The sequence below is a fragment of the Bos javanicus genome, chromosome 19, assembly GCF_032452875.1.
Source record: "Bos javanicus breed banteng chromosome 19, ARS-OSU_banteng_1.0, whole genome shotgun sequence".
Taxonomy (NCBI): domain Eukaryota; kingdom Metazoa; phylum Chordata; class Mammalia; order Artiodactyla; family Bovidae; genus Bos; species Bos javanicus.
In genome coordinates, this window is record NC_083886.1 from 47,658,944 (window position 1) to 47,684,340 (window position 25,397).

At 37.1% G+C, this 25,397-nt stretch overlaps 1 protein-coding gene across 10 annotated transcripts in view; it reads right to left on the reverse strand.

Annotated features, from left to right (window-relative positions):
- CDC27 (cell division cycle 27) overlaps positions 1 to 25,397 on the reverse strand; it is a 57,929-nt gene that overhangs the window by 31,437 nt on the left and 1,095 nt on the right. For 8 of the 10 annotated variants that reach the window (XM_061392238.1, XM_061392236.1, XM_061392235.1 and 5 more), the window contains exons 2-4: positions 13,537 to 13,612; positions 5,020 to 5,167; positions 3,620 to 3,745 (exon numbers count right to left, since the gene is read on the reverse strand). In XM_061392238.1, coding sequence (XP_061248222.1) covers positions 3,620 to 3,745; positions 5,020 to 5,167; positions 13,537 to 13,612 — 350 coding nt within the window. Of the gene's footprint in view, positions 1 to 3,619; positions 3,746 to 5,019; positions 5,168 to 13,536; positions 13,613 to 25,397 lie in introns of those variants that run through there. The other 2 variants (XM_061392243.1, XM_061392244.1) reach the window with 1 other exon arrangement.

Here is a 25,397-nt window from a genome sequence, read left to right on the forward strand (position 1 = left end):
GTTGAAGCTTATTTAGCTTCCCAGATTTGTCTAATCTGACCCAATAAACACATGGACACAGAAAGAAACAGGGGAAGGAGACAAACTTTCAGAAAATGTAAGTTTTATCAAAGTCTGTATCTAAGGATTGCTTAGATGAAATTTCTTAAAGGGAAAATAACTGTAACAAGAATGATATATTCATTTACCATGTATAGCAGGGTAACTTAAAAACAGGAAACAAAGATATGAGTATTTTTGGAAAGTAAAAATTAGGAGTGGAAAGCGGACAATGAATGCTTGGGAACTTTTAATATAAGGCCAGGAAAAGAAAAATACAGTGAAAACTCAATGTTTGAAGATTATACCAAAACTAACTTATGTTATACAGCCCCTCACCATGTCTATAACTAAGTATGGTTTGTCTATTTATTTATCTTTCATGTGCTCTCTTACAATTGATTATAAGCTTTCTGAGAATAGCAAACTAGATTTCTCATGATCTGATTAATAGACCATAAAATAAATGTAGAACAAAATGTCTACCAAGAAGAGATTAGATACACACACACACATGCAGATAGATACTGGTATGTATAAATAATATAAAAGTTAATTGGGATAACTCAACACCAGAAAAATAAACAACCCAATCAAAAAGTGGGGAAAAGACCTAAACAGACATTTCTTCAAAGAAGACATACAGATGGCTAACAAACACATGAAAAGATGCTCAACATCGCTCATTATTAGAGAAATGCAAATCAAAACTACAATGAGATATCACCTCACACTGGTCAGAAAGGAGGCCATCATCAAAAAGTCTACAAACAATAAATGCTGGAGAGGGTGTGGAGAAAAGGGATCGCTCTTGCACTGTTGGTGGGAATGTAAATTGATACATTAAATATTTAAATTACATTCAATGTAAATTGATACAGCCACTATGGAAGATGGTATGGAGATTCCTTAAAAAACTAGGAATAAAACCACCATGAAGTGAAGTGAAGTGAAGTTGCTCAGTTGTGTCTGACTCTTTGCGACCCTATGGACTGTAGCCTACCAGGCTCCTTGGTCCATGGAATTTTCCAGGCAAGAGTACTGGAGTGGGTTGCCATTTCCTTCTCCAAAACCACCATATGACCCAGCAATCCCACTCCTAGGCATATACCCTGAGAAAACCAAAACTGAAAAAGACACTTTTATCCTATTGTTCACTGCAGCACTATTTACAATAGTTAGAACATGGAGGCAACCTAGATGTCCATCGACAGATAAATGGATAAAGAAGTTGTGGTGTACATACACACAATGGAATATTACTCAGCCATAAAAAGGAACACTCTTGAGTCAATTCTCATGAGGTGGATGAACCTAAAGCCTATTATACAAGAGTAAATAAGTCAGAAAGATAAATATCATATACTAATGCATATATACAGAATCTATAAAAATGGTACTGAAGAGTTTATTTGCAGGGCAGCAATGGAGAAAAAGACACAGAGAACAGACTTACGGATATGGGGAGAGGGGAGGAGCAGGTGAGATGTATGGAGAGACTAACATGGAAACGTACATTACCATATGTAAAATAGACAGCCAACGGGAATTTGCTGTATGGCTCAGGAAACTCAAACAGGGGCTCTGTATCAAGCTAGAGGGATGGGATGGGGAGGGAGATTCAAAAGAGAGGGGATATATGTATACCTATGGCTAATTCATGTTGAGGTTTGACAGAAAACAAGAAAATTCTGTGAAGCAATTATCCTTCAATTAAAAAAAAATTGGGGAAGGAGCCAGATGTGGAGTTATAATAGTCACATCTGGGAGACAGACCTATAATTACTCAATAGAGAGACAAAAGGAGGGAAAGATTTAATAAAATTAAGCTGCCTGGAGTGTCCCAATTTTAGGTCAATTTTTTTAAAAACTAAAACTCAGAAAGGAGTTTTCCAAAGGATTTGGGTTGAAAATAGCTATTTAAATGGTACTGGAAGAAACAGGTTAATCTAAGAACTAGACTCAGAATCAGTCATGCCTTAAAGATGCAAGTCTCATGTGTTACTGTAGACAAAAAGACCAATGAAATGTCTATATCAAAGTACTGGAGATAAAAGATAACAAGCTGTAGCTTCAAAACTATAACAAGGAGGTTTCTAAATTACTGAGTGCAACTTTGGTCACAACAGGAATATGATGGTTGAAATGAAAAGCCAGTTTTTGGAGCAGGGTTGTGCCCTATTGGATACCTGACCTTTTAATCTTTATGATAAATAAAAATAATTATTTCTCTGAAAAAGAGGAAAAACCTTCCTTCATGGTTAGGACCTGATACAAACGTACCTTCAAAAACTTTTAAACAAATGATCTTGTTTTAAAATAACTAGTAAAAACACCAATATAGTATACTAACGCATATATATGGAATTTAGAAAGATGGTAACGACAACCCTGTTTGCGAGACAGCAAAAGAGACACAGATGTATAGAACAGTCTTTTGGACTCTGTGGGAGAGGGAGGGGGGGATGATTTGGGAGAATGGCATTGAAACATGTATAATAACATATAAGAAATGAATCGCCAGTCCAGGTTCGATGCAGGATACAGGAAGCTTGGGGCTGGTGCACTGAGATGACCCAGAGGGATGGTATGGGGGGGGAGGTGGGAGAGGGGTTCAGGATTGGCAACACGTGTACACCCGTGGCGGATTCATGCTGATGTATGGCAAAACCAAATCAATATTGTAAAGTAAAAAAACAAGAAAACTAAAAAAATAAAAATAAAATAACTAGTAATATATACAGCATTTCTGTGATTTAATACCTTCTCTTTATTAACTTTATTTTGATATAATTTTAGACTCACATAGAAGTTGAAAAAATAGTACAGAATTCCCTACACCCAGCTTCCCTTAATAACAGCTTTCAACATAACCATAGTACAATGATCAAATCTGGGAAATTGACAGTAGGATAACACAGTAAGGGCTTCCCTGGTAGCTCAGCTGGCACAGAATCCATCTGCAATGCAGGAGACTCCAGTCCAATTCCTGGGGTCGGGAAGATCCCCTGGAAAAGGGATAGGCAAACCACTCCATATCATGCCTGTAGAATCCCCATGGACAGAGGAGCCTGGCTGGCTGCAGTCCATAGGGTGGCAAAGAGTCGGATAAGACTGAGTGACTAAGCACAATAATACGGTAAACTAAACCACAGATTTAATTTGGATTTCAGCAGTTTTTGCGTGCACTTATTTGTTTGTGTATAGTTTTTATGAAGTTTTATCACATGTATATATTTGGGTAAGTACCACTACAATCAGGATATAGAACTGTTCCAAAGTCCCAAACAAACTCCTTTAGCTACCTCTCTACAGCCCCAGTACTCTTGCCCCAGCTCTCATGTCTGAGAACCACTGATCTGTCTCTATCACTGTAACTGTGTCATAACAATAATGTTCTATTAATGCTATCACAGAATATGTAAATTTTTGAAATTGGCTTTTTTTCACTTGCCATAATGCTCTTGAAATCCACCCAAAGTATCATGTTTATCAGTAGTTTGTTCCTCTTTATCGCTGAGTAGTAATTCATTATAGTACTAGAAACAATTTTCTGATAATTTCAATCATTCTTACTTACCAATATACATGTCCCAACAATGAAAGAGTAAAGCAAGCTGAATCACCAAACTCAGTAACAATATCATCATGGCTTTTCTGCTTATTAAACACTCCACCAGATAAGATCTGTTCCCCTTCTGCAAGCCTTTAAAACACACATTCACAGATTTTTTAAAAAGTCAATATAAAAGGCACAGTGTGTTAAGACATTCTTCATTACCAATGTACCTCTTACTATGTAGATAAAGTAAAAAGTTCATGGTACCTTTAGAATAGCAATAAACATGTATTAAGAATCATTTGGGAGATTGGGAATTTACCATCTTAAAATTTCAGTCTTACCCTTTAAAAACAGAAATAGTTACCTTTAGTCTGTATGTACAAATCTAGTCTGAGCAACATACACATTACTCACATCAAAAGAAATGGAAGACTGTTACGCTGGGGGAAAAATATGAACAGCGCTTCATTAACAGATTTGGTGGTTCTTCTTAGTTCTATTATTCCTTGAAGTAGGGAAACAGTGGGATTTTTTAAAAACTATAAATATTTATAAATGGGATAAGAAAGTCTAAGGTAAGAACTGTCTTAAGAAACTGGCAAATTAAATAAATATATCTTAAAGAATTCAACATTAGAATCTTTGGAGTAGAAGTAATTCAATAGCAAATGTCTCAGAAATTTTATATATATATATTTTAGCTGTAATTTAAAAGTTTTCAATTAGACACTGGACAAATAAATACTTATCAGACTATGGAGACTTTATGGGGTTTATTTATATCCTTTCAATGTATACCTATCAAGTAAATGGGGTTTATTTGAATCCTGTGACTGTATACCTATAAACTAAATATACAGGCTTTACAGTTATCTGTTTAATCACTTTTACCACTATTCCATTTTTCACAGCACAGAAAAAAGTCTGACAGAACATAACTACCTAAATCTCTAGCTGCCTCCAGATTCAGAATATGGACAGCTGACTTGGTTGAGCTGTCATATACCAAAGAAGTGTTCTCCTAAATCTGTCCCCTTGTTTAAAAGGAGTAATGGTTGCCCAAAAGAATGATTTTGAAGGGCAAATAACTAATTATACAACGGTCTAGACACAAGGCAGCATTAATCTCAGGTGAACTGGGAAGTTAGGTTTTCAGGCTTATTACAATCATTTTACAAAATCATAGGAATTAGTTACAACTTAGGTTTCTCCAGATTTAAGTTCTATTTATACCATACCAATAAAATCTCTCCATAACAAAATACTAGGCAGCAGCATTTCAAAAGTTACTGTAATAGACAAAACTCTACTACCAAGAGGGGAGAAAGGGAGTCAGAGTCTAATCCATCAAAAGAATTTTATCCAGAATTCTACAGTTAAGTAGAACAAAATTAGGTAGAAAAGATTTAGAAACTTACTTGCTGAGATCAACACAACATTTTGCAAGCAGGTATTTACATTGCGGTGTAGTACAACTGTGTCCTTTCAAAAGTCTATATGCTTTATATGCTTTTCCTGAGCGGTAATAACAGGTTGCCAGTAAAAACAAGGCTTCTTCTGAGTGTACTAAGAACAAACATGAAAAAAAAAGGGCTGTTATTCAGTATGTTGAATGGTAATTATTGTTTATCTAGCGATACGTAAACAAGTTTAGCAATAACGAAAAAAATTAGGCATGTTATTCAATACAAAAAACAATTTATTGATTCAAATTTCAATTAAGGAGAAATACTTTCCTGATACAAAAGTTAGTTCCCCAAGTCCTGACTACCTTCTTTCCGGAAGAAAAAAAGGAAATAATACAATGAAGACAACTGTAGTATTCTCTGTAAATCCCTTAAGAAGACCAAACACAGGCATACAACTGCCCTTAAACAGACTATCAGAAAAGCATCATTTTTATGTAGTATTTTTCTGAGAGATCCTTTGAGAGGACAGAAGTCAAATTTCATGAGAGGGGAACTCAGCATTATAAACCTAATTATCAATCTGAAAATTTCTACATTAAACAAAGACCAAACTGGAAAACAAACAAAACTCACTTATTTCTAATACCAAATACACAGTAGATTATATTCAAGATAATTTAAGATAAAGGAAAAAAAATTCTAAATTGTGAATACCCACACTATATAAACACTGAATTGACTGACTTGACACTTGTCCAGTAACAATAATTAAACTGCTCTTTAATGGCAAGAGCTGAACTATTTATCAACCTCTTTCCTTTTAACATTAGGAAATGCCTGGTTAATGAAATGTAGCATTCTTCTCCTTTATTTACTCTCTCCCAAACTGACCATCACCCCACTTCTATCCTCACAACCTCCCAACCAATTCAGATGAGAGTCTTTTTTTTTTTTTTTTTTCCTTTTTTGGCCACTATGCACAACACGTGGGATCTTAGTTCCCCTACCAGGATCATACCCTCGCCAACTGTAGTAGAAGCACAGAGTCTTAACCACCAGGGAAGTCCCCAGATGAGAGTCTATAGAGGTAAGGATAGAAAGAGGGAAACTCTTAAGTTCTGTACTTCTAAAAATGGGTTATGTAATAATATCAGGAGACTGAGGAACCATTTAAGCCTGTGATTCCCCAAGTGTGGCCCCCTATACCAGGATCAACATGGAGCTTGTGAGAAATGAAGTTCTCGGGCCCCATCTCAGCTCAGACCCACTAAAATCAGTAATTCTGGGAGTAGGGACCAGCAATCTGTGTGGTAATAGACCCTTCAAGTGATTCTGATGCATGCTAAACTTTGCGAATCACTAAATTTAAAGTACAGATAAACTTGTCACATCTTTCTGAAAAGCTAACTCAAAGATGTGGGATAAAAAAGTAGCTTCAAATTTTCCTTTTATAAAGGTTATTTTTTTTTTCTTTCCTGTTGTTGTATGCCATATATGCACAAGCAAAAACCAACAGAACTCTACTTCTCTGGTCCATCTTATGATTTTTCACAAAACCCTAGTATAAAAAACAATGTACAATAAGATGTCATGCAGTAAATGCTAAGAATTTTAGTGTACAGGTGTTAATAGGATCTACAGTGGTATCATTCAGAAGTAAAAAAATGAATGGGGACCTCTATTGCAATGGGAACAAACTGTTAATTTCATTGAACTACAAGTGCTAATTCACATAAGTTAGAAAGTGTGATTTCTTCTAGATTTTGCAAGGGCCTGATTTCTTGTCATCTAATAAATTAAGCATTTAAAAACTAATTATTATACCAAAAAACAATGGCTCTCCAAAGCTAGTTCAACTTTGAGCCATGAAAGTGCTTCATCAAATGTTTGTTTTCAAACACTGAGTGTATCTAGGTTAATTTTTCACTGTGGTAAAATTCCGTAATAACATAAAGATACCAAATATTGTGTGTATGATTTTAGTGTCATAGTGCAATTACTTTTTTGAAGTATGATGACTTAACAACTATGTTTAAGTGAGATTATAGATTAGAGGTTTAATCAAACCTTAAGCTTAATGAAACTATAAGATAGTGAAGTAAATTGAGAACTGGAAGGATCGTGAAGTACATGGACTGAAAGGGGTGAGTTTTTGAAGCTTCCCAGAAATAAACTGACAGTCCAAACATAGCTAGTGAACCAGCAGTGAGTGGCTATAATAAATCTAAAAAGGAAAGAGTATTGACAAATAGATTTTATCTGGAACAGTAACTTCAAATGACTGACAGTGGCTGCCTCAAGTGCAAAACTCAGAAAAACTAAGGCTGATCATGGCTTTGCTAGTGTAAGTGTGCAGAGATCAAAATAACAGGATCTGGAAATAGCTATAAATGTCTGCATGACATTTATTTGCCATCTTTTATTAAGAGCCTTAATCAAAATATATGATTGGGAATTATATGGTCCATAATACACAGTCGATCCTCTGGAGCTGAGCTCTCCATCTGCAGTTGGTTGCATCTCCAGATGCAGAACCCACGGTTGGCCCTGAGATGACTGTATTCTATAATCAGGAATAAAGTAAACACTGATTCCACAAAGTCACTCTTAATACTGATAAATCAATCATGTATGAGTTAAATCAAGGCACATCCATATGACTAAACACAGTTGTCCAAAAAAACCCCTTAATTTTTTCAGAATGCATTGTTAGGTGAAAAAGATGAGTTACAGAACAATACTGAAACTCCTCTTCTTACAAACAGGTTGGGCTTCAAATATAGGGTAGGTCATTTAATATAAGCTCAAAATAATTAAGAGGAGCTTAAGCTTGCATCCTTCAGACACACTGCCATCAAATGGGAAGATGAATTAGCTTCTCAGTGCTTTTAAACCAGGTAGACACCTCTTCTTCATGTTGATTTATATGTAGCCTTTTACAAAATGGACCGGTGGTGGTAAGACTTAAATGTTTGTTGAGGTGAGTGCTCTTTATCTAGCCTTGATAAACTCTAAATACCACAGAGAACTCCTTAGAAGTTAGAGTACTGTGCTTGCTGCCCTGTCACAAACACTTAAGTTTTAAGTATTCAAAGAGCATAACACCTATGGAATCATTTATGATTTGTGATACATATTTCATCTTGATTATCTTTCAAGTTCTCACATCACCTACAGACAGTACAGCACATGGATTAGAATAATGATACTAGAGCCAAACTGCTTCTTTAGTTTGGATTTCCATACTATCACTTATTAGCTATGTGACTCAGGGCAAGTTAACTTCTCCCATCCTCAGTTTTTCCATCTGTAAAATAAGGACACAGTGATACCTACCTCTAAGTACTTAGTGCTGTTAGAATTAAATGAGTTAATATGTAAGAACTTTGGATAGTGCCTGATATATAGTAAGAGTTGTATGTGCTATTATTAAATTATTATTATTGACCTTCTAAATTTATAATACCTGACTAGTCATCTGATATTTACATGGGGTATACATACGTAATGTTCAGCCACAAACTCAAGTGATTCTATCTTATCACTTTTTTGCTGACTGATTTCAAATGCCTGGGTGCTATATACTTTACATATGATGCAAGATTCATTCTACCCTTTTCAGAGTCATTTCTGTTGTTGAACACTTCATCTATATATACAACTTCAGTATTTTAATACTATTCTGAATTTTTATTTTCCTCATGTGTGTTCACACCCTAAATTTCAGTACTAACTGGTTTTATACTTATAGATAATGGGGGTTAATATTTTTAAATACTTTGAAAACATGATTGTTGTAAATACACCACAGGTAAGAAGGCTGGTGGAAATTTTAAAAGGAAATGGCAATACATAAGGAGAACGCAGATGGCCAGATCATATAGGACTATGCAAACTGTGTAAAGATTTAGGGATAAATTTTTATAGCTATTATACATCTCTAAAGGATTTTACAAGGTAAAGAGAATGGGGTTGATTTGGGAGGGGGGAAATCAAAGCAGCAGGAAAGACTAAACACAGGAAAATTAATAAGAAGGCTTTTTTACTGAGACACAGTGGTGTTTTAGAATAGGGTGGGAACATTATGAATCCAGTTTTGCATGAATTGAGTTTGATATATGTGATAATTATGTGAAACATCTGATTGATGCAATGAAATAGCTGAGCCTTGGATTTAAAAAGATCATTGGGAAGACCAGAGTCTTAGTTCACTAACACATAATGAAAATGAAAACTATAATGATTTTTAAAAACAGCATTAGGAGTTCCCTGGTGCCTAGTGGTTAGGATTCTGGGCTTTCAATCCCCGAATGTGGTCTAGGGTTCAATCCCTGGTTACGGAACTGAGACCCTGCAAGTGGCATGGCATGGCCAATAAATAAATAAAAATAAAAGAATATTTTTTTAAAATAGCATCATCTTTTTCATCAGTAATAATTTAACTATGACAGTAAAAGAATAGGCCAATGGGCCAGATATCCTTTTTGTCCCCCCATATGACAAAGTGACTTGAATTTCTAGCAACAAGATATATTTATAAAATTTTCCACTAGTAATGGCCTAAAAATGATACAATATGCCATATTTTTAGTAGTATTTGGACAACTTCCTTCAATGATTACCTTAACATAACTAGAAATAATTTTTTTTAATGTTGCCATTTGCAGTCACATATTTCTGTGAATTTGGGCTCTCACTATAATGGCTAAGACAGAGAAGAGAATCAGATGCTGAATCTTTTACTCTGATTAAGCTCTCTTCAGCTAAGCCAAATTTACAGAAAGCGCTGTACTCAATGCAATTTCTACACCTGGCCCATTAATCATTAAGACAGGTAAAACCTGGTGAACAATGGTCTTAGTTTCTTCATTTCTAAAATGGTAATAGCAATGTCTATTTTATGGAGCTGTTGAAGACTAAATAAAGAATAAGTATTAAGTACTCATAGTACCTAGTACACAGTAAGAAATCCATAAATACTAGAAGGTACTGTGATTATTATTGAGCTGGAATAGTATCTGCTCCCATTGCACTTCCATTGCACTTCAAAGAAATACAGTCAAGAGTAGTTAGGTTTCATATTGAGAGAAACTAACAATGAGCAACTTTCCAAGAGTTAAGCACTTTATTAGAAACAGATAGAAAGTGGATTAAACAGTTTTATGTGGATTAATCTGGAATCCTGCCTCAACTCTATGGGAAAATCCGATCATCTAAATTTGAAACCACTAATTTGCAAACTTTTGGAAACTAACTAGAAACTGCTTAATGTTAACAAACTAAAAAAGAAAAAGTATAAGTCAGGAAAACATGAGGGCTGCTTAGGTATCACTGAAAATATATGTAAGTAGATTGTCCACAATAAACCTTGCTTTTATTTGCAGAGTTGGGCAATCTGTCATATCACCTTCTTTGTAAGGCTCTCACTTTTCTTAATCTTTTCATTTGGACCTAAGACTTCTGCTCCATAGACCTTCCCAACTTTCCTCAAGAATGCCTCTCCTTCCCGAGGACCTGACAGCTCTCTCAAAGGGATGCTAGTCCCTCCGGCCCCAGGGCCAGCGTGGCTTCCTCCTTGCTTCTCCCAGCTGTTTATTTCCAAGTAGCATCCTTTGCTCTTTTGTGAAATTCCTTGCTGGTGAGATGCATATCTTCCCCTTTTAACTCTTGGTTACTAAATTCAAGACATTCTGCTTCATTAATAAAAGAATTCTGCACCTCATTCATAGTCTTCCTCTCCTATGTTATTTCCATACATCTACCAATTCAACTTCATCTGGATTTCCAGTACCTCTCCTAAATCCTCTTATTTATCAATCCCTGAGTTAACTTTCCTCTGTAGTTTACATTTCCTGGTCCACATCTTGTCTATATTCTTTAATGTTCTTATCCCTTGTCCTTTTTTGACACATGTCTGCTGCTGCTAAGCTGCTAAGTCACTTCAGTTGTGTCCGACTCTGTGTGACCCCATAGACGGCAGCACCAGGCTCCCCTGTCCCTGGGATTCTCCAGGCAAGAACACTGGAGTGGGTTGCCATTTCCTTCTCCAATGCATGAAAGTGAAAAGTGAAAGTGAAGTCACTCAGTCATGTCCAACCCTCAGCGACCCCATGGACTGCAGCCTTCCAGACTCCTCCGTCCATGGGATTTTCAAGGCAAGAGTACTGGAGTGGGGTGCCATTGCCTTCTCCATTGACACATGTCTAGCAAACCCCTAATATCTACCTTCTATGCCTGCAGTTCAGTTACGAAGCACTTTTTTAGAGTAAAATCATATAACTGAGCAGAAAGGTTCCATTACTAGTTCCTGCAGACACACAAAAATAAAACTTACCTACAATCATAAAAAAACTTTTGGTAAGTAATCCAATGGGAGGTTATTCAATAAGTGGGAAAATTGATTTAAACACTGGAGTAAGAAGGCAGCACTGTTTCTAGATAAGACAGTTATAGTATAGTAAGATAATAATACTTCCTAAATTAACTCATAGACTTATATGGTTTCAGGAGAGCACTGACCAAAATATTTGTGAAATTTCAAAACATTAATAAAATACACACATAAAATGAAAGAATTAAAAAAAGGGTATTCCTACCAAAGAATGAAACGGGGGAAAAAATGATGGAGACAGGCCTTATTAGATGTTAAAAGACAATATAATAAAGTGTTAATAATAAAATAGTATGATATTGAGTTAAAAATAGAAAATCAACTGATGAAAGAGAGGAGAGGTTCTGGGAACAGAGTACAATGTTTAAAAAAAAATTTAACACAAAACCACATAAAATACCACGTGGGAGGGAAAAAAGCATTTAATAAATAACACTGACTAAATTAAGTAATAACACTATGATACATTTTAAAAAACTTTTTAAATTACCAAGAACTATGTATTTCTTGAGTTATAGAAAAATGACAATTCTTCCAGCTACTGGAGCAACAGGAGAAAGTTTAAATGATAAAGCTACTAAATAAAATTTAAAAGATTAGATTATAAAAATCAACAGAATTAAGATTAAAAAGCAAACAATCTGGGGCAAATATGCAATGAACAAAGATAGAGTTCACAGAAACAGGAATAAATGTAAAACTAACACTTGAGAAAATACCCAGCATCCTTCAGAATTATAAAAAGGAAGACAAAATACTTCACAATTTTCTAGTAAGCAAAAACACATTATAACAGTAAGTCTGATACTGATAGGGCCATGAAGGAAGTCTTATACTATTGGTGACACAGTGATTATCACAAGTCTCTCTGCTGGGTTATCAACCAGGCAAAAGTAATTTGATGTAGAACTGCTCACGCATTTTGACTTGTATAGGGCTTTCCTTCTGCCTCAGTGGGTAAAGAATCCACTTGCCAATGCAGGAGACATGGGTTCGATCCCTGGGTCAGGAATATCCCCTGGAGAAGGAAATGGTAACCCACTCCAGTATTCTTGCCTGGAAATCCCATGGACAGAGGAGCCCGACAGGCTATACAGTCTATGGAGTCGCAAAAAGAGTCGGACACAACTTATCGACTAAATGACAACCACCACCTACTTTGACTTGTAAATTCTATTCTAGAGTACATAACACAAGGAAAATGACAAAGCTGTACATAATTATCTTAGCATTTTTGCTAATGTGCTAAGTCACTTCAGTCGTGCCTGACTCTTTGAGACCCATGGACTGTAGCCTGCCAGGCTCCACTGTCCATGGGATTCTTCAGGCAAGAGTACTGGAGTGGGCTGCCGTTTCTTCCTCCAGGGGATCTTCCTGACCCAGGGATCAGATCCACATCTCTTATGTCTCCTGCGTAGGCAGGGAGGTTCTTTACTACTAGTACCACCTGGGAAGCATCTTATGAAGATTATAATAATCAGTGACACACAAAAAACCCCACTAATACCAGCTGATGTTGAATTTATTACAGTGCCAGAAGGCCATGCCAAGTGCTTTAAATATATTATTTCATTTTTCAATTCCAAGAGACAATAATTACCTTTATTTTACAGATGAGAAATCTGAAAAACTCAAACGTTAAATAGCTTGCCCAAGGTATACTACAGAATGTTTAAGGGTTAGGGTTTGTACTAAGGCTGAAGGCTCAAAATCCATGCTCTAAACCACAGAATATAGACTCTAAAAAAAAAAAGAAAAAAATACCTAAAGACTGGAACATGATTAAGTAAACCATAGGGCAAAATCCAAAGCAAGTCTACATAGTTACTAAAAGTAGCATATAAAAAGCTACACAGATACTGGGAAAAAATTTTTATGAACTAGTGTCAATCATAAAGATAAAACAAGAGTAATACCCATGGGATTTTCCTGGTGGTCCAGTGGTTAAAACTCTGTGCTTTCAATGCAGGGGGCACGGTTCCATCCCTGGTTGGGGAACTAAGATCCCACATGCCTTGAGGCAGAGCCGAAAAAAAAAAAAAGTGATACCCAGAATCTTGTTACAGTCCTAAGAAGTGACGAAATTCCATGTATTTTATTCTTTTATGGTTCTTGGAAAGGAAGAGATTACAAACCTTCTGCATACAGTCGCTCTGCTAGGAAAACTGCATCTCTGTAAGCATAGTGGTTTAGTGCTTGCCATATAGCAGCCTGTAAATAGAGGAAAAAAAAAACATAAATATACAGTTTCACAGTAACTCTTAGCACAGAGCCTTGCATATAATACTCAAATCAACACATCTAATTTAAGTAATAAAACCTCAATATCCACAGTGTAAACTCCGTAACCTATTAGATGAGGCTCTTCACAGTATGGCTCCTAACATTTGAATTTACTCACTTAATTCTCCATGAACTTTTAGACCTCTGTGTCTTTGTATTTCCTTTTCCTTCCCTGAGGAGCGTGGGCTCCTTCATCTACCTACTCTTATAAATTGTACATCCTTGTAGACCCAGCTTTAATAATATCAACTTCATAAAGCTTTCTAAACTGGAGGCCTCTGTGTGCATGCTAAGTTGCTTCAGTCATGTCTCACTGTGCAACTCTATGGACCATAGCTTGCCAGGCTCCTCTGTCCATGAGATTCTTCAGGAAAGAATACTCCTGGAGTGCCATGCCTTCCTCCAGAAGATCTTCCGGATCCAGGGATTGAACCCGCACCCCTTACATCTTCTTCATTGGCAGGCAGATTCTTTACCACTGGTGCCATCTTGGAAGCTCATACAAGGTCATATATGTTGGCTAAGTATATATGAAATAACTATTGCACTGGTAATTCAATTTAGGTTCATCATGGATTTAAAAGATTTTAAATCTTTTAGTTTGGTTAGTGAATTTAACCATCATTTACAGAACTGTACTTTGGCTACCTCATGCGAAGAGTTGACTCATTGGAAAAGACCCTGCTGCTGGGAGGGATTGGGGCAGGAGGAGAAGGGGACGACAGAGGATGAGATGGCTGGATGGCATCACTGATTCGATGGACGTGAGTCTGAGTGAGCTCCGGGGGTTCGTGATGGACAGGGAGGCCTGGTGTGCTGCGATTCATGGGGTCGCAAAGAGTCTGACACGACTGAGCGACTGAACTGAACTGAACTGTACCTAAAGAAAAGTACCTAGGGTCTTATCCCCCTTTTTTCTAGTCCCAGTCTGTAACTGAATCTTTTCTCTAAACTTGTAGTTCCCTAAGTGGTCTTCCTGCCTGTAGGCTGTAATGTAATCCATCCTATCCCAGAAATCCTGAGTTTGGACAGGAGCTCAAATTCATGTTCCATGACTTACTAGTTCTGTGTCTTGGGCAGGTAACAATGTTTCTTAAGTCTTAGTTTCTTCATTTAAAACATAAAGACTCCAATAAAGTACACACTGGTTCCTTACATATACCTAATAACTAGTCAATAAATTTCAGATGCTGCCATCATCATTTTCATGTCTTCATCCCTGATCAAAACTTCCTAATGATTCCTCCTGGATGGTCCCACAAAGTTTACACAATAAACAGCTACAGAATAAAGTACAAACTCCTTAGTAAACCATTCAAATTCCTTTGGGCCTTCGTTATCCCTTTTCAGCTGTTGCTCATCTCTCACCAAAGCTGCCTATGGTCTAGAACCAGAAAAGGCCTCCATCAGTGCCTAAACATCAGCTGTACTTTCACATTTCAAAGTACTGTTTGGGCTGTCCTTTAACTTCTACCTCGTGAAATATGTCTTCTTCAAAATTCAGCTTACATGGTATCTTCCTTTCACTGATCTATCCCATGCAATATTAATGACTCCATCCTATGAGGTCCCAGAAAATTCTGTCTCTACTTCAAAAAAATATATCAAGCTGTTTATTAGATTTAGTCATATATATTGTTTGATAAACTAGGCTGCAACTTCTGTGGGTAAAAGTCAGATTCTCTTTTTCTCTATAATTCCCTGGTTATCCTACTTAAGTGGTTATTTCCCTAATTATCCTAGATAATTGTCTTTAAACATAGTGAATGCTCAATAAATGCTTGTTGAATAAGTGTTTTAAAACTCTGAATCTAATTTCCACTTACTGACCTACAAACTTTTAGTAACCCAATATGGAGGTAAAATATAAAATATTCCTACTATAATTAAATTTACTAACATGATTAAATCATTGTTGGCAATATAAAATAATACAAAGTAACATCTAGTGGTTTCTTCCTTGATACAGGTAAGTAAAACGTTATAAAGGAATCAAGAATCTGGTAAGCAGATACAGGTCAGTCCAACTTAGCAGTTAGAATACATCAGATTTGGGGGCAATAATATTTTAGTGGTGTGACCTATAAATACCTGAAAGATAACCAGATTTTTCCGGTTAATAGTAGCCTAGATCACGTTATATGTAGAGTACATCATGAGAAACGCTGGGCTGGATGAAGCACAAGCTGGAATCAAGATTGCCAGGAGAAATATCAATAACCTCAGATATGCAGATGACACCATCCTTATGGCAGAAAGCAAAGAACTAAAGAGCCTCTTGATGAAAGTGAAAGAGGAGAGTGAAAAAGTTGGCTTAAAACTCAACATTCAAAAAACTAAGATCATGGCATCTGGTCCCATCACTTCATGGCAAATAGATGGGGAAACAATGGAAACAGTGACAGACTTTATTTTGGGGGGCTCCAAAATCACTGCAGATGGTGACTGCAGCCATGAAATTAAAAGATGCTTACTCTTTGGAAGAAAAGTTATGACCAACCTAGAGAGTATACTAAAAAGCAGAGACATTACTTTGCCAACAAAGGTCCATCTAGTCAAAGCTATGGTTTTTCAAGCTGAGCGCCGAAGAATTGGTGCCTTTGAACTGTGGTGTTGGAGAAGACTCTTGAGAGTCCTTTGGACTGCAAGGAGATCCAACCAGTCCATCCTAAAGGAAATCAGTCCTGAATATTCATTAAGAGGACTAATGCTGAAGCTGAAACTCCAACACTTTGGCCACCTGATGCGAAGAACTGACTCATTTGAAAAGACCCTGAAGCTGGGAAAGATTGAAGGCAGGAGGAGAAGGGGAAGACAGAGGATGAGATGGTTGGATGGCATCACCGACTCAATGGACATGAGTTTGAACAAACTCCAGGAGTTGGTGATAGACAGGGAGGCCTGGTGTGCTGCAGTAGATGGGGTCTCAAAGAGTCTGATGCGACTGAACTGAGATCGTGTTTCCATACTACTTAGATCGTTTTCCTTATCTTATTCAATATGCCTACCACTTTTTGAAACAAAGTATTCATTCATTTGGTAAACATTTATTGATCATTTACCTTGCTATATGATCCTGATTGCAGTAAAAAATTAATATTTAACCAATTTGAGAAAATCAACTTCTTTGGGTGGGCTGCACAAAGCCTTAACATTTTGAATTTTTTTCAGGTCTCTACTGACAATGAGAAATTATGAATAAGTCAGGTATTATTCTATAGGCAAGTATCTGGTCACTATCATCATGCTTTTTTTTTATCAAACAGTTGGGTAGCTGAGCCTTAGAACAAAAATATGTGGCATTAGCAAGGAGTGAACATAATAAGAATAGGTTTTAAACATACTACAGAATCACTGCTATCTAATTTACTTTTCCTCTATACTACAACACACCAAAGGTAGTTAAAAGGTATTCAAAAAACAACAGTTAAAATCATATTTAAATTTAATTTGACTCAATTATTTATTGAATGCTTAATATGATCCCCACACCTCAATCTAAGGCAGATAAAAAAGATTCCTCTGACATTAATCTAGACGACTAAGTCAATTCTCTGAGCTTTAGCTTTAATCGCCTGTAAAATAAGGATAAAAACACTTACCTCTGAGATAAGCTTAGCACAATGCCTGGTTAAATTCTAAACCCCCTAAAGAACTAATCTGGCCTTTTGGTGTTTTACCAGACCACAGATGACCTAGGGTTCTGGAACTATGCCTATAGGTATCTTTCAAATATACTCATTTAAATTAGGAAACTGTAATAATAGTGAAAGGAAGAAACTCAATAAACATTTACTTTTAAAGTCAGACCACTTTTTCCCTGTGGAAAAAGTGTCTTTAACAGTGTCTTATTTAGCCCCTCTGAATTCTTTTCTACCCTATGATTCATTTTCTCTTCCTATGAGTTTTTCACAAGTCAGATCTGATCTTTACTTAAAATCCTTCAGTGGCTTCTGACTGTCCTTGGCAATAAAAGGCAAGCCACAGAACTGGCAGTGTGCTACAGTCTGTACCTACCTCTTCGTTCATCTTGTATCATGTTTTCTCATGCTGTCCCTGTTAGCACGATGACCTTCTTTCAGCTCCTCAAATCTGCCACATTATCCTTCTGCCACAGGTCCTTTAGACACAGTCCATTTTGCCTGGCATACTCCCTCCTTTCCTTCAATCTATGCTAATTCTAGTCATCCTTTGGACTTCCTTCTTTTCCAGGGAAGGTTTTTTATAGGATACCCAGATGGGCTTAGGCATTCTTATACACTCTGATAACACCAAGTACCTTTCCTTTGCAGTATTTCTCACTGTTGTGATTTTACACATATTTAAGAGATTATATGAGTAACATCTTCCTCACTATAATATAAACTCTAGAAAGGTAGGGACTACATCTGGTTTTGCTCACTGGATACTCCCAAAAGTATATACTTTTTAAGTAGCTGCTTAACTAATGTACAATGAATGAATAAACAAATGATCTTTGACTTTTTGCTGTCCTCCCATTGCTAGCATTTTACACGTTAGTCTTAAATTTCTCTATATTATTATACATCCAATAGTTAAGGATCTCTGGAAATCTTGAAACAAACTCTGTGGTACATAGAACTCTGTTTCTAACACAAATAATTGCCACCTAAGTACTCCTTTATAAAATATGGGGATTTCCTAAGAACCTACTGAAAGAACACCAAGAGTAGAAAGAACAGATCCACAATTTGATGTTGGAGACCCGTGTTCAAACTTGTATTCCAGGACTTCAGCAGTGAGACTTTGGGGAATTATTTAACTTTTCTCAGCCTCAATTTTCTCATCTGAAAAGTGGAACTCTATTTTTGGACTTGCGTAGATTAAATGAAATGATATGGTGCTTCTAGTATATTGACTGGCACACATTACATACCTAAAAACCTTTTCCTTTTCCAGCTCTTAAGATTAACAAATTCTACAGGTATAATTGATAGTTTGTATTATATAATGCCTCCCATATATGCCACAATTGTTGATTTTGTAACACACAATTCACAAAAGACCCAATGATTGATTCACCAGCTCTGTCATCGTCATTGCTACTGCTTACCAGGAAAATCTGGCACGTTAAATACTATGGCCAAAAAGCCCTAGAATTTTTGAGTTTCTTTCTTTTCAAAAGTAAAGAAGTAGAAGTATCATATTTAAGAGTACTATCCATTTCTGATTTAAAATCAAGTTTTGCTCAGAATAAAATCATTCCTTTATCACCAATTCTTAAGGGGGTCAGAAAGTGATCATGAAGGCAGCCAGTAAAAACTCGCACACATCCTGGAAGTGAAACTTGACACATATAGCTCCCATTACACTCTGCTCAAGCATGTGAGTGACAGTATGTATCTTCTTGGGGAATGGAGTGGGGAATGAACTATTCTCTAAAGCATGACAAATTGGTAGCTGATGACAGGCAGGGCTAAGATTAGCGACTATCCGCTGGGCCCCGCCCGCCCGCCCCCCCCCCCCCCCCGCCCCCATTCATCCCTTCCCTTGCTCAACTGCTGGTGTAAACCTGCCCCTAAAAGAATAACACTCAGTGCATCACTTCAGGTGTTCTACAAATTAAAGCCAGATGGAAGAAATGCTGCTAAAGGTTATGAAGCCAAACTGAGCACCATCACTGAGCCCCCAAATAAGGTTAAAAGAGAAATTTTGCTGATTAAACTAACGAGTCAGTTCTAGGCCACACTGACTTTTAAAGATAATTAAATCAACACCACAGAAATTAAATGGCAAAGTTCCTTCTCCTTGTTGCTCTTCTTAAATATGAAATATTATTTTAAATATAAACAAACCTCTGTAAATTGTACAACTAACTCAGACTTAAATATGACCACCTAGATTGTGTCATTCTTGTTTTTTTTCAAAAAAGAAAATAGGTGTCTTCTTTTAGACCATTAAAAAAAAATGGACAACATAAGAAGGTATGAAGAAAAAAAATCACTTTGGAATTTTCCTACTATACATTAGAGTGTAATTTCTTGAACGCTAATTTACTTCAGGTCTACATCAATAGTTCTCAGTTTGGGCAATTTTGTCCCACAAAGGACATGTAGTAATGTCTAGGGGGCATTTTGTTTGTCACAAATGGAGTGGGCATATAGCAGGTAGACGGCAAGGACACTACAAAACACAGGACAATATCCCCACAACAAAAAATTAGCTTGCTGAAAACATCAATAGTGCCAAGACTGATAAACCCTGATGTCCACTTCTGTGTAACTTACTAGCCTGTATTCTCCCTAAGTCTTGCCTTGTGCCACCTTCCCAATAGCACCAGATTAATTTTTTCCCAAGCAGTGCTTTCATTATAATTTTTCTATTCAAAAACTTATAATGGCTATTTTACCAACAAATTAAATCTAAACTCCTCAGCCTGGATGTTAAGTCCCCTTGTAACCTGATTCTACCTGACTAGCAAAACCTTATCTTTTCTGTTCTCAATTCCCATTCTAGACAAGGCTATAATTTTTATTGTTTTCTTGTTCCTGAGCACCATTTTCAACTTTGGGCTTTTGCTCATGCCATTCTGTGCCAAGCATATTCTCCTCTACCAACTCAAACCCTTTTGACTTTCTAAAGCTCTAAGTTCTACTCCTTCCAGAAACCTTTTCCATTTTTCCAGTCCACAAGGATCTCTCTTTACTGAATTTACTATTATCTGTGCAAACATGTACATACTGACTTGTATCAGTTCCTCCCGTTAAGCATATTTATCTTCCCAAAAAGACTGGACCCCTCAAAAGATGAGAAGTTATATATCTACTTTTCTACTGGTTGGTTTCACAAGTATCTTAATGGTCCTCCTTCACATTTGTTTTCCCTGCAAAGAATTCTCCATTTATTAAACATTACCCCCAAAATGAAACCTAGGCAGCTGTCCTTCATTCCCTCACAAATGATCAATTTCCATGACGCATTGATTCTACCTCCAAATATCTCTTGAACTCATCTACCTCTTTCCTATTCCACTGCTACCACTTTAGTATAGGTTACCAATCCCAAAGAAAGGATATGCCAAAGAATGTTCAAACTACCGCACAATTGCACTCATCTCACACGCTAGTAAAGTAATGCTCAAAATTCTCCAAGCCAGGCTTCAGCAATACGTGAACCGTGAACTTCCTGATGTTCAAGCTGGTTTTGAAAAAGGCAGAGGAACCAGAGATCAAATTGCCAACATCTGCTGGGTCATCGAAAAAGCAAGAGAGTTCCAGAAAAACATCTATTTCTGCTTTACTGACTATGCCAAAGCCTTTGACTGTGTGGATCACAATAAACTGTGGAAAATTCTGAAAGAGATGGGAATACCAGACCACCTGACCTGCCTCTTGAAAAACCTGTATGTAGGTCAGGAAGCAACAGTTAGAACTGGACATGGAACAACAGACTGGTTCCAAATAGGAAAAGGAGTACATCAAAGCTGTATATTGTCACCCTGCTTATTTAACTTATATGCAGAGTATATCATGAGAAACTCTGGGCTGGAGGAAGCACAAGCTGGAATCAAGATTGATGGGAGAAATATCAATAACCTCAGATACGCAGATGACACTACCCTTATGGCAGAAAGTGAAGAGGAACTCAAGAGCCTCTTGATGAAACTGAAAGAGGAGAGTGAAAAAGTTGGCGTAAAGCTCAACATTCAGAAAGCTAAGATCATGGCATCTGGTCCCATCACCTCATGGCAAATAGATGGGGAAAGAGTGGAAAGAGTGACTGACTTTATTTTTATGGGCTCCAAAATCACTGCAGATGGTGATTGCAGCCATGAAATTAAAAGACGCTTACTCCTTAGAAGGAAAGTTATGACCAACCTAGACAGCACATTAAAAAGCAGAGACATTACTTTGCCGACAAAGGTCCGTCTAGTCAAGGCTATGGTTTTTCCTGTGGTCATGTATGGATGTGAGAGTTGGACTATAAAGAAAGCAGAGAGCCGAAGAATTGATGCTTTTGAACTGTGGTGTTGGAGAAGACTCTTGAGAGTCCCTTGGACTGTAAGGAGATCCAACCAGTCCATCCTAAAGGAGATCAGCCCTGGGTTTTCATTGGAGGGTCTGATGTTGAAGCTGAAACTCCAATACTTTGGCCACCTGATGCGAACAGCTGACTCATTTGAAAAGACCCTGATGCTGGGAAAGATTGAGGGCAGAAGGGGACGACAGAAGATGAGATGGTTGGATGGCATCACCTACTCAGTGGACATGAGTTTGGGTGGTCTCCGGGAGTTGGTGATGGACAGGGAGGCCTGGTGTGCTGCAGTTCATGGGGTCGCAAAGAGTTGGACACGACTGAGCAACTGAACTGCACCGTCATCTTAAGACTGTATTTATTCTTGCCTTCTTCTTCCCTGACCTTTCACATACAGTAGCCAGAGATCTTAACATCTATATCAGAGTATGTCAACCTCCAGCTGAAAATTCATCAGTGATTCCCCATTACACTTAGAATGAAAAATGAACTCCTTACAATGGCCTTACATTACTATGCTACTCCAGCCACAATGGCCTTTCGGGTCTTCCAATGCCAAGTTGTACTATGTCTCAGGGACTTTGCACATACTGTTTTCTCTGCTTGTCATTCTTTTCAAATTGTTTTTGTCTCAAACTTTGAACTCAGCTACAATGTTATTTGCTCAAAAGGAACTTTCCTAACATCCTTTTTAGAGAAGGTTTTAGAATGTCTTTTATCTGTGCTTGACACATAGCAGGTGCATAACATTCTTTCCAATTTGATTATTTCATTGAGGCTGCTTCTGAACTTTGATGGTCCAACTGCAAACCTGACTGAAGTCAGGACCCTCTTATTAGGTCTCTCTCCTAACACCCTACTTGGCGTACCATTCTTATCACAATTTATAATTATTAATTTGTGATTATCTGTCTCATGCTTTCTCTCTATATAAACACAAAGGCTGTATCAGGGCATGAGTCCATAAAGGAATTATCACCTATCTGTAATGATTTCCTTCTCTATCTCCCCACTCCAAAGCACATCCTCTCAGTTCAGGTACTATGTAGCACTGTCTTCAAAATACTGTTTTGTACCTAAATATGAGAATCTGTTTTCTAAAAGAAAATTTCATAAACAAATGTATTTCAGCTAACCTGAATACATTTTTGAATGAAGACCAAATAGTCAAATGGTATTGATTTATCAATTTAGCTATATATATGTGTGTGTGTGTATATATATACACACATTTTTACAATCATAAAATATATTTAGGAATTTCTTTTTTTCTACTCTATTGAATAAAACAATTTATTAAAAAGCCTTTTTTTGGGAGAGTGGTAATCATCTAACACAATTTTCCTGAATAACCATCTTCAATTCTAAGTTATTTGAAAATGGTACACTTTGAATCTGTGTTAGATGCTGTCCCTGTACTTCTTATCCCAAGCCAAAAGTATTCCTTCACTATCTGTTGCTGCTGCTGCTAAGTCGCTTCAGTCATGTCCGACTCTGTGCAACCCCATAGACAGCAGCCCACCAGGCTCCACCATCCCTGGGATTCTCCAGGCAAGAACACTGGAGTGGGCTACCATTTCCTTCTCCAACGCATGAAAGTGAAAAGTGAAAGTGAAGTCACTCAGTCGTTCCGACTCTTCGAAACCCCATGGACCACAGTCTTCTAGGCTTCTCTGTCTATGGGATTTCCAGGTAAGAGTACTGGAGTGAGTTGCCACTGCCTTCTCCACCTTCACTATCTAATGAGCTCTAAAACAATATTATGTGTAAAAGCAACCAGTTACTATACTGCTTATTAAGATGATTTTTCCAAGGCTTTTTTTTTTTTCTACAACTTCATTCAACACTTCCGTGATGTCTTACCCCCCAGGAATAATTGATAAATCTATATAAAATTGATTTTTTGAAAAATCAATTTCATCAGGTGGATTTTATACACATCCAAATTAGCACTGATTCAAGTCACTTAGGCTAGCAATTATTCCTTCCCAAATAGTTATTTTAAAAATTAAATAAATGACAGAATTTCTGCCTCATAATAGGAGAGATTTTTGAAGACTCAAAGTAATACTTTTTTATAAGAGATAATTTTGAGGAAGTGCTTATATTTAGGCTTACATGGTATATCAAACTGGGTATCCCATGTTTAAGCTTTAAAAAAAGAAAAAGCAAAAATCAGTTGCTCATCGTTTCTCTCAACTTTTTTCTATGCCTAATAACAATGGCACCCCACTCCAGTACTCTTGCCTGGAAAATCCCATGGACGGAAGAGCCTGGTGGGCTGCAGTCCATGGGGTCGTGAAGAGTCGGACACGACTGAGCGACTTCACTTTCACTTTTCACTTTCATGCATTGGAGAAGGAAATGGCACCCCACTCCAGTGTTCTTGCCTGGAGAATCCCAGGGGTGGGGGAGCCTGGTGGGCTGCCGTTTATGGGGTCGCACAGAGTCGGAAACGACTGAAGCGACTTAGCAGCAGCAGCAGCAATAATACTTCAAACCCTGAGACAACCCTCAAAAGGACACACCTTTCCACCTTACTCTCATTCCTTTAAAAATACAAGCAATCACTTATTATAGTTTAAAAAGCCAACGTTGCTTGTTCTCCTACTGCTCTAGATCCCTTCTTGAATGGTTTCTTATACTAAAAATTACAACCAAAATTCTCACCTAATTATATCCTAAAACTTGTTACCACTGTCAGTGGGTTGTGTGTGGGGAGTAGACAAATTTGACTCTTAAGCCTTAAAAATATCTAAATGCATTACTGCTAAGAGTACTTTAATGAAAAACAGAAAACTTGATGTTTATCACACAAGGAATATCTTTATCAAGGAATTGGCTACATATTTCTCTCCATGCTTTTATGCAAATTAGGTGGCCCTGGTGATAAAGAAGCCGCCTGTCAGGAGGGTAAGGCAGGAGATGTAAGAGACACAGGGTTGATCCCTGGGTGAGGAAGATCCCCTGGAGGAGGGCATGGCAACCCACTCCAGTATTCTTGCCTGGAGAATCCCATGGACAGAGGAGCCTGGCAGGCTACAGTCTACAGGGTCGCAGAGTCAGACATGACTGAAGTGACTTGGCACATATGCATAGGCTATCCATAAAACTAGTTTATCATCTTAGAAGCCATATCTATAAGGCAAATGTATCATTAATTGTTAAGACAAAATAACAAAAACATGAAACAGAAATTAAACAATTGAGTAATCTGCTTATCCGTTTTAGAAGGTATAGATAGCAACTTCTAATTTCACCTTAGGTCTCAAAAAAAAAACCCCAAAAAACATTAAAAAGGGACTCTTTACTAGCAAATTTGGATGGAAAGAAACAGCTTTGAAAGCACCAGTATAATGTACAAACAGAACTGTTTGTACAATTCTGTACAGAAGACAGAATCCCACACTAAATTAAAAAATTAATAGCTGCTATATGTAAACAGCTAGAGAAAGAGCCAACTAGGAGAAATTGGTATTTCATCCCGTGATGGAAAAAACTGAAGAAATATGGAAGGAGTGATGTATTAAAATATTTTACTATTTGATATCACGGGTCTTTAAGAGCAACAGGAAGCAATTTCTAAAATCGGTTTGCTTTCAAAATAAAGTGCATGACTCAATGACATCAGTTGATAGAGGTCAACTCTTCTAATCAAGTCAAAGATCATAGGACAGGGTAGAAAGTCTCCCAGACCTGGTCCCTCACCAGGGGACAA